This window comes from Sinohyriopsis cumingii, chromosome 11 (genome assembly GCF_028554795.1).
Source record: "Sinohyriopsis cumingii isolate HCF-2022 chromosome 11, ASM2855479v2, whole genome shotgun sequence".
NCBI lineage: Eukaryota > Metazoa > Mollusca > Bivalvia > Unionida > Unionidae > Sinohyriopsis > Sinohyriopsis cumingii.
The window spans coordinates 69,389,291-69,400,295 of NC_142971.1; the positions used below are offsets into that span (position 1 = coordinate 69,389,291).

Below are 11,005 nucleotides of genomic sequence, written 5' to 3' on the forward strand. Positions count from 1 at the left end.
GGACTTTAAGATTCTAAAACAATTACCAACTTTGAACTGTTTGATATCTTAGTTGTTTTGGTTACTTTATATAATATTTGATGATTTCTTTTTCATGAACAAAATGTTCATCCCAGCACATCAGGATACATAGTTAATGTTTGTCATATGTATCTTCATTAGTTATTTCTTTTTTGTGCTTTTTCTCATGCCATATGTGTTATGCTATTCATGCAAGATGGGGTCCTCAGCTGGTATGGAATCATTATAAATAAGTTAATCATACAAGGTGAAGTGGTCTAGCATATGGGAAAAGAATGTGCTTCTTGCACTCATGTTGTAATTGGAAGTTCATTTGTATAAAACATAAATAATGCTTTGTCCTGGAAAATGACTGGACCTTGTTACAGGTAGAAGAATATATAGAATGTTTGTTTTATTCAATATCACATTTCCATTATACACTGGTTTGGTTAAGGGAACCTTTCAAAACATTTGCTTACTTCAACTGATGAATCCAGTGGAAGACATCGTGTTTAATGACTTAACATATATATCACCGCTAATGTTAAAACACACACACACACACATACACACACACACACACAGATGCAGATGTCCTTATATGGTACTGTACATGTCATGACCAACACAAAGCAGCTTATGATGAACATGAGTTTGTCAATCCAATTTATAAGTATCATTACTTGGTCTCATTATCCATTGAAATAAATGTATAGTCTAATTTAATGCCAACATCAGTAATTGTTTGAATAAATAATTGATGCTTTACTATTCCCATTTATCTTAATAAGATGTTCTGGATATTGTGGGGCCCTTTGTCTCTAATATGAGGGATGTCATTCTTGATGCGTGTTCCAAAGGTCCAAGGTCCAGTTTGTTTTGGCGGGAGGTGGGAGAGAAGATCAGAGTTAAAATATGAGAAATTACAATGATACATTTTCATATATTTTCTAATTAAACTTCATATATGTACTCACAGTAGGAAGACCCTCATATGTGTGACAGATAATACATATGACCCCTGGGTACTGTTGAGTGAGGAGCATGGGTGTTGGTAGTTGTCTTAAGTATACTGTGCAATTCATGGAGATTTGTAAAGGCAAGACATTTCAGCTGCTTTACATCATTTAAGAAATAAAATCAGTTGGTGTACAAGTCAAATAACTCTATTCACTTGAGAGTGTCATATTTTATAAAATTAGCACAAAATCATATTTTGCAATGTTGTATTCATCACAATATGATAGTGGCAATACATTATAAATGATTATACAAATATTGACATTATCAGTACATATCCTGATAATAGTAGCATTAATGTCTATAATACATGAACAAATGGTGATTTATCTAACTCCATCATATATCGGATTAGTCAAGTGAAGACCCATGTGATATGTTTAAGTTTTTTGCTGGTTCTTGTTTCTTTACTCCAAGAATGACTTTATATAATGTGTCATATTTGTATATACTACCTTCTGCATTGAATTAGGCAAAATTAAAATCCACAGCATTACAAAATTGAAAGTAATAGCCATTGATGTGCATCCAATATGGGCAGTCTAGACTCTGATGTGTTGCACTAAGTACCAGCATATCTCGGTCTGTGCTGTTTCTGAACTGATAGATATGCACCTGTTTTTGCTACTTTGTTTTAGTATGATGTTAACTTCGCTTTCATAATGATGTCAATAGTATGTAAACGTACATTTCTTTCAGTTTATTTCATAGTGACCCAGAAGGTGCAGGTTCATTTTCTAAACACATTTATAACCCTTTTTGTCTATAGGTAATAAGTTGGATACAGTTTTGTTCGTGTTTTATGAGATTTGTTTTCAGTTTCCTCGTTACTTTTACTTTTTATTGGAATTTTTGATGATGATACACATTTCAGTTCAATGTGAATTTACATTTCTTTCAGTTTGTTTCATAGTGATCCAAAAGGTGCAGGTTCATATTTGTTTTACACTTTTGTAACCCATCTTTGCCTATAGGTAAGAAATATGATAAATATGGTGATGTTAAAGAAGTTTTTTGTGCATTTTCATTGTTACTTTTATCTTCTGCTTGCATTTTTGATGATGAGGCAAATCTAATCTTAAGGGAAGAAAATTCAATTTAAAAATATTGAAATATTTATATGAAAAGAGAGAGTTCATCTTGAGTGATGCTTGTGTCTTGTGAGTTGTGATTTTTCTTTTGTGTTAATGGAATTTAATATAAGGATATAAAATAAAACTTCTTGAGTTCATTTTTTTATTGAGATAGCATCAATGTCACAGTTATCTTTGAAAAGTGTTAAGTGTTTTTTTTTGTTTTGGTCCATATATTCTAAGCTCTTGTTTATTTCCTAAACAAGCAAAGAAAAAGAGGTGCCTGTGATGAAATATTATCACTAATGTAACCCCATATGTCTTATCCTTGCCCGTAGTGTCATCGTACTTGAAAATATGCATACATCGAGAGAAACAGTCCACCACTGTAGCCAAAATTAAGTACCTGTTGCTGCATTGTATGCATTTACTTTTCCTTTACTGTCTTGGATCCATAATACCTACAATGAATTTCAGTTCTACCTCTGTTATGAAGCCTGGAGTAAAAATTTATACCCAAAATATTTTGATAGTGTTGTGTACAAAACTGTAGTTTGGTTTGTAGTTGACAAATATTCAACTTTGCTAAACCCTTTCAAATGCTTTCAGAAATATGGAAATGTGTTTGTGCAACTCCATCAAATGTGTCAAATTTTATATCAAATATAGTAAAGCTCAACAGACTGACCGATAGCTTAATTCCCACGTTACTGTTTGGAATTGCTAAACGACAGAGCCTTGGAAAAATGGTATAATTGTGTTCATCAATTAAGGTGTAGTAATCTGAAAAATGTGTTAGAGTGACTGTATGTGTGTGTGTGTGATTTGGATTTTTAACGTAGCTTTAACAATATTTCAGTCATATCGATACGCTGTCTGCAGTGTGACAGTTTATAGTGATGTCTAGCGCAGGGGTATCATGCCGCAGGCATGTAGCATGATGTCCCACCCAGTCACCTTATCCTGAATCCAGGCCGACTATTCCTAACACTAACCTTTAAATGCTGAGCTCCAAGCAAAGCAGCTATTAGTACCATTTTTGTAAATCTTAGGTATGACTCGGCTGAGGATCGAACCCGAGAGCTCCGGCATCCGAGGCGGACGTTCTAACCACTAGGCACACCGGATGCAGTAAAAGTGTGTAAGAAGAATAGTGGAACTGTAAGTGCCCAACTTTATTTTAATGGTATGAGGAGAACACTGATAAGATGCCTGTCTCTTCCATAATGGCGCTAAAACTATTGTCTATTTGTCACTATTATCCAAGTCCAAGAAGGGGTAGCATTTTGGCACCCTTCACTTGGTTATATATAGCTATATAGTTACAACACGTTAGTATTAAACTAATTAACATAAAAGAGTGGAAACCAACAGGCTTTGCAAAATTTAACAAACAGTCTATTTCCCTTGAATAAAATGTGAAAGTTTGAAAAGAACTTACATTATTGTCAAATAGGCTCCATATAGTCATACAAGATCTACAACAAGTATATAACAACTTTCAGACGACTGCTTCTTTATTTTTAATGAACATATACCAATAGAAGAACTCTTCCAAGAACTTAATAACCTGCATGCAGCTATAAACTGCACAAAGAATGAGAGTGAAATAAGCAACCCTTTTCTAGACATTCTCGACAAACTATCTGAAACATACCATACTGCTAACATTTATAGTAAACCAACTGAAACACGTAATTATCTCAATTTAAAATTATGCAAAGCAAATACAAGGGAATATTCCTTTTAACCTTGCCTCAATAGTGATGCTAATATTTGAAGACAAACATACACGAGAAATAAAGACTGGCAGAGTTACAGCAATGTCTTCAGAAGCACAATTACCTAGACGAAATAATCGATCAACGGGAATACTCAAAGCGAAAAGAAATGGACCAATCAAGGGAAATATCCATGAAAAACTACACATCATGAAATGGAACCGCTTTCATTACAACATAAAATCAACGGAATACAAATATCACACCGCTGGTACGAACATGTGAACAATTACTCAAACGTAGTGATAAAATGAAAAATGACAATAAATAAAGTTACATTACAATATCAAGTAATGGAATAAAAACAATTAAAACTTACAAACAAACAATTACATCAAATCAATAATACATATCAATATATATATATATATATATATATATATATATATATATATATATATATATATATATATATATATATATATATGAGAAACATTCGTAATGTTATCATGTCAAAGATAAGTCATCAGTAAAATAATATGAATGGATTAAGTATTGTTCCTTAAGTAAGGATGTCATGACTTGTAGAGATGCAAACTATGTTTAATTACCTGCAAAATACACGCGAAGACGGACTGTATAATGTTCTTGTATATCGAATCTCTTTAATTCAGACGTCCAAAGAACTCTATCCAAAATTGACAACATTTCATACGCAATAACCGCCAACACGATTCTAACCGTCGGTTAGCGCTAGCGGTACTTGGCCCAAGTATGAAAGACTGTGTATTAGTCAGAAAATTATGCATTTCAGCAACATGAGTATTATCGGTTCCACTGTCGCCTCTTACCATTTTTGGGCATGCAACGAGTTGCTCAACTGCATCAAGGTAATGTCCTGCGATATTGCGTGGATTACTGCTTGAATAAGTTACCTTGCACCAAATGATTTTCTGTGAAAATCCATCTATGCAGCCATTGATGCATAAACTGTAATGTTAAATTGGTCGTAAAAATCCGCATGCCAGATAAAGTTAGACCCTTGGTATAATAATTCCTTCGTCGTAGTCTTTTTCTTCTTCTAAGTTCACACCCCTGAGGGTCTATTAGGGAAAGCAAAGCTGCAACGTCAGATCTTGAAGTTACTTATCTTCTCCGCTACTTATAAAGCTACATTCAAAATGTTTGATGGATACTTTCTCCTACATAATCTCAATTCCGTCAGCCTTCGTTTCAATGTCCTCGTACATATAACAATCATATGATTGATTGCCAAATAATCTCTGAATAACTTAATCCAAGAGAACAAATACAACTTTATAATAGCAGTAAAATGCACAGTTGCATGTAGTCATATCTCCAAAGAAAAGCAATTTTCTGCCTTGCCATACAATATTTTATTGCGAATATTCGCAGTAGTATTGAATTTATTCGCAATAGTAATGCGAATATTCACAATAAGTATTGCATGTTTTGGCACTAGTATTGCGTTTATTCGCAGTCTATTGCAGATATTCGCAATTAGTATTGCGTTTATTGGCAATATAGTGTTTTGTTTCAGACAATATTTGACACTAATGGGCTTCCGTATCGAAATCAATAGCGAATAAAATGCTCTAATAACAGAAGCATTGGCATCATCATCATCATCATCATCATAAAAAACAAGAACAAAAACAGCAATAACAATTATACTACTATTACTACTAATGCTAATACTACTACTGCTAATAATACTAATACTACTACTACTACTACCAATAATAATAATAATAATAATAATAATAATATTATCATTATTATAATATAAAGGTTAAATCGATGTCTCTATTTCCTTAGGTTTTTTTATTAATCTTATGAATGAAAGTGGAATTAATTTTTGTTTCCTTTTCACATTTGCACAACTGCCTAAACTATCTACAATACATAGTTTAAACGATGAGTATTGACCTTGCCATCTCAATCTCAACAGCTGTTCGTTCAAAGCCAAAATGTGTCTAATCGTCATTTACAGTTCACGCCGAATAATTCAGTCTAAACTTAAGCATGTATGCACTATTTAAAAGAAAGGAAATTTCATTTTTTTTTTCTTTCTCTTTGAAGGTTAGAGCAGTAATCACAATACGCATCTTTTAATGCTGAACATCACTTTTCAAGAATATGAGGAAAACATGCTTGGTAAGGCTTCAGTATAGGATAAGAAAATTCCAACTTCATATCGAAGTAAAGTATTTCCCTGGCGATTTCGCACCGCCTGTTGCGTATGGCAATACTTAGAGTCCATATGACTGCGAACATACTTAGGATCGTTTATTTACACGGCGTATTACCCATAATAGTCAGATTCGTTTAAATGTGTTGATGAACAAAATGTAAAGAAAATCTGCTATTTGCAATACGGCATCTTCAAATAAGACCAGTTTTAGAATTTATTGATGTATTTGAATGACTTCAGGTCTTTAAGTCGATAACGAGGCTATGCAAAGCGTATGCAACAGCAATCGCATCACTGTAATTTACCGAAGAACCATCCAGAAGCAAAATCGTGGCGGATATAAGTGTTTTCCGTTGTGTAATGGAAATGATAGAATCGATAATGACTTACGCTTTGAATATATTCGATTTTTTGAACAATAAGGAACTACGAAATTAATGGATTATTTGCATTAAGCATGCATGACAACGGCTGCGGCCCATCATGGTATGAAATTACAAATTTTGCTTGGTCTAATGGGCGGTTCCAGAAATCTTGTTATGTGCGAGGATAAGAGCACAATACAATAAGGAGGATTTAGTAACGGTGTAATAAACAGTTTTTGCTTGGTCAAAGGGGCAGTTCCGGAAATATCGTTAAGTGAGAGGATAAGATGAATGGGCCACACATATATGCAAGGAGTCAGTGGGATTCAATCATGTGTATAGAAGGATCTTACACGACTGTTTCATCCAATACTTTAATTAAAAATAATATTGTTAACATTATAAAAGTCGCACATTAAAATAAGGAGGATTTAGTAACGGTCTAATAAACATTGTTTCTGCATATTATGTTTTCAATGTATTTCAATAATACTTTCTTTTGATATTGAAAATAATTTTACACACAGTTATGGTAAAATCTCGTAAAGCTGGAACGAATAGGTAACGATTCCAAAGATTATAATAATGACAATACTTTGACAGCAAACAGGACAATTATGCCAATATAAATTAGTTGGGAGAATAATAACATACCCAACCACCACTCCTTATCTCGGGCACTAAGAGATTATGTTCTAGGAAAAACAAGAGAGTACAAAACTCATCGGTCTCTATTCTAGCTGATAATTGAGTTTGTGTGCGTACATTTATTTGATGAAATAAAACCAGATGACATGAATGGATGGGATGGATTAAGAAGGTAATTTGCTCGGGAAAATATGATAACTGTACAGCTGTCTTTGTTAATGTATATATGTCTAGGATGAGTGTGGACAATCGACATGTGAAAGATAAATATTTAAGTCATGGTTTCACCATCTTTCCCAGCCAAGGTTCCGATATGATAACTCTACCTACACATTGGAGGATCGAACACATATTTTAGTGCATTGTCTTAGCAACATATATTGGATTTCATGAGTTGCCTTCCTAAATGTGTAATGCCAACTAACCAATAGTGTGTAACAGCTGTGCATTGTACATCGGCCAGAAATGGTGGACGCAACTGACTTATAAAGGATACTTTGTAAGTTTACCATCTTAAGTAAGACTATATACCAGAGGGAAGTCATTATATGTATATTTGAATGAAAGGTATTTGCACAAACGCGGACCTGCAGTGAAGAATTGCTTATTTATCAGTCCATTCAAGTTGTGTGTTGTGTGCTCCCCTTGTCTCAATCATGCAGTAACAGTGTTCAAATTTGGAACTTATTGCCTCCACATCCAATGAAATTCGCAGACCCGAAGCACATAAATATCTGCTCGATATGCCAAGGTGTAGATAGGGTTAACATATAAGAACTTTACCTAGCGACGATGGAGTTTCACAATGATATTTGCTTTTCTGCTCTTTTTAAGAATTTTCAAAGATATGAACATTTTTCCCAAACAAACGGCATTTGTTTATTTGTATTTATTTATTCGTAAATATCAGTCCATGAAGGACGACATCTTGTCGTGGTCTTTACACATAAATACATTCGACTTGATTCCAACGTTTGCACGTGCATTCCATTCCACCAATCATCCGGGACTCTAATAAAGCCAAAGTGATGTTCTGGTAACTACAATTCGGACCTAAAAGAAAACAACGGATTGAACACGCTGTAATAAATTATGCTTACATCTGTATACACATACTTATAAATGCTGCTGTTTCATATAATAAAAGATATAAAATAAATGGAATTATACCGATTATATTTTATTAATCTTTAATGATATGCCCTCGCTCTAATCAAGTGCTTTGAAAATTACTGACCATTGCACATGAACTGTATTATGTTGATGACGCTTTTCGCTTAGGCAGTCGGAATAGGACACTTCACAGATGAGTATAAAATAGTTAGGCATATTCTTGTACTAATTAGTACATCTAAGTTTTCGTTAATACGGTCTTAGATAATGAAGCCAAACAACTTCAAAACTTTGACACATAATTGTAATGTGCACAGACATGGACAAATTTAAACTATGTATTAATAGTATACCAAATTTAAAAAAAAATTAATTAATATTGTCCCAAATTTAAATCATGTTTTAATGTTATACAAACGTTTTCGTTTTGTACACTTATACTGAAGGTAGACAACATTCAAAACAACATAGTGAAAGTGAAAAAGTGAATAAGCTGATACCCAAAGCAACAACGGGCAAAAAAAAAATCATTAGATATTCATGTAAACTAAACAACCTTACTCAGCGAGAGAGAGAAAGACAGAGTATTGTTAGGAGGGGATTTTGGGGTGGATTCAAACTTGCGGTGAGAACTTGCGTAAATTTGACATGCTAATTAATCACGGTGACAACGACATCTAAAGAAATCTATAAACCTTTAACTAGATGTAAACATTTAACTAGACATGTTGCGCAAAAATACAAACCTTACTCCTGGTTGATGTGACACTTAGCAAATAAAACTTTAGATAACTTAATATTTTAGACACAAGTTAAAATACTGTTGGAATGACATAAAATAAATGATCGAATGGTCGATCGTAGTGAGATAATTTTACCGTTTGGACAATGTGGGCAGCATTCTCCCGTTGCTCTGACAGGGTCAACACACGGTGGGTGTGGACACGGCAGTGGAAAGCAATACTTTTGCCCACCCTGCATGCATGGCATTGGGCAGATCGTCACCGGATCTTGTGTAGGTGTCACTGGCTGGTCTCCGGAGCAGTGAGGGCAACAGTCCGCTGGGTTAGTTATCGGATTGTCACAGGGCGGAATCGGGCAAGGAAGGGGGGAACAAAACATCTGTCCATTGTAATTACAAGGATGTGGGCAGTCAGATCTCTTCGGGTCCCAACGTCTAGTCTGTGGACACTGCTGACAGCATTCACCGGGCACCGTGACTGGATTAGTACATGGTGGTGGTGGGCACGGTGGCGGATAGCAAAATGTCTCATTTCCGACCTTACATCGATGTGGGCATGTCTTATTAGAACAATGTGGGCAGCACTGACCTGGTATAGTCACTGGATGTTTGCAAGGTGGAAGTGGACATGGAGGCGGATTGCAGAAGGAAACATTACCCACTTTGCACACAGGTGGATGGGGGCACGTTTTATTCGGACAGTGTGGGCAACACTCTCCAGGGGTCAGCACCGGTTTTTTACATGGCGGTAGAGGACAAGGAACTGGCCAACAATGCGTTCTGTTACCCTGTTTGCATGTTTTGGAGCAGTTTCTCTCAAGGAACCCCCTACTGTCTTCCATGTTCTCTGGACAATGCGGACAGCACTCACCTGGCGTCGTCACTGGGTCTTTACATGGTGGAAATGAACAAGGAATGGGCCAGCAGTACGTTTTACCTCCTTGAGTGCAGCTATTTTCACAGCGTTTGTAATATTCCTGTTCATTGTCAACATGAAAACCGTCCACACAGAGAGTAAGAATCGTAATCACCAAGATATTCCACATTGCAATTGCAAACCTTATGTTGTCTTCGCGTAAGTCAGGATCTTGATAATCAACCCAGATATGAACCACAGGGCATCATGGCATTGATAAGGCATGATAACTTCCCAGTTGGTCTGGAACGAGATTTTGTTTTTGACACAGGCAAATATGCGTATAGGCATCAGGATAGATAGATAGACAGACAAACATATAGATAGATAGATAAGATAGATGTATAAGATAGATAAGATAGATATATAAGATAGATAAGATAGATAGACAGACAAACATATAGACAGACAGATATATAAATATAAAGACAGACAGACAGATAGACAGACAGACATACAGACAAATAGATAGATATAAATAGATATAGATAGAAAGACACATACAGACAGACAGATATATAGATGGATGGATGGATGGATGGATATACCGACGAACAGACGGACGAATAGATGGATTGACGGATGAATTGATTGAGTCTGTGACTATTTCAATCATGCTGCACAATGCGTAGTACAAAAGAAAATGAAAACCTTTAAACAAAAAACATTTGAGAAAAGAAATCAAAGAGATAAGAAAATCAAAGTGCACAATAATACGATAAAGATGTGACGCTGTTGGAATTTTAAAATTAATTGCAAGTCCTAAACGATTAATCCCGATTTCATGCTGTTATATTAGCTTTGACCAGCAGATATTGTATTCAGTGTCAATCACTCTAAGGGGATTTATGCAGTAGCCTTACCAATGTGTTGAGATAAATGTAGTATTTGTGTTTGCTAGTGTATGTCTGACAAATGGCCCTCCATCCTAAAGTGTAATTGCTTTGCTTTTACTTTTCATTACATTACTGCTTTTACAGATTTAAGAATGCACCACATGTATACTGTTTTTGCGTATCATTAATAGAAGTATATTTGGCAAGTGTAATGCTTCTACTTGTTTTAAAGGTTTCTTAATTAATTAAAACATTATTCGACTTACTACCATACAATTCACATTTATAACAAACGGTGTGTTTATATTGGTTAGTTTGGATCTCATTAAAACCTTCATTGGCATCATTTAACC

The 11,005-nt window shown here is 34.8% G+C and overlaps 1 protein-coding gene across 1 annotated transcript; it reads right to left on the reverse strand.

The window, feature by feature from the left end:
• Positions 1-7,923: 7,923 nt before the first annotated feature.
• Positions 7,924-10,012, reverse strand: LOC149788648 (uncharacterized). Its single transcript, XM_089974739.1, has 2 exons — positions 9,037-10,012; positions 7,924-8,098 (listed from the first exon to the last, which is right to left on the reverse strand). The coding sequence occupies exons 1-2, from the start codon at positions 9,944-9,946 to the stop codon at positions 7,986-7,988; spliced, it is 1,023 nt and encodes a 340-aa protein (XP_089830865.1). The 5' UTR covers positions 9,947-10,012; the 3' UTR covers positions 7,924-7,985.
• Between the last annotated feature and the right edge of the window lie 993 nt (positions 10,013-11,005).

Coding starts and splice junctions, on each gene's coding strand:
- LOC149788648 (XM_089974739.1), bottom strand. CDS start 9,946: ATGTGGAATATCTTGGTGATTACGATTCTTACTCTCTGTGTGGACGGT. Junction 8,099..9,036: donor CTGCCCACATTGTCCAAACG/GTAAAATTATCT, acceptor GTTTTCTTTTAG/GTCCGAATTGTAGTTACCAG.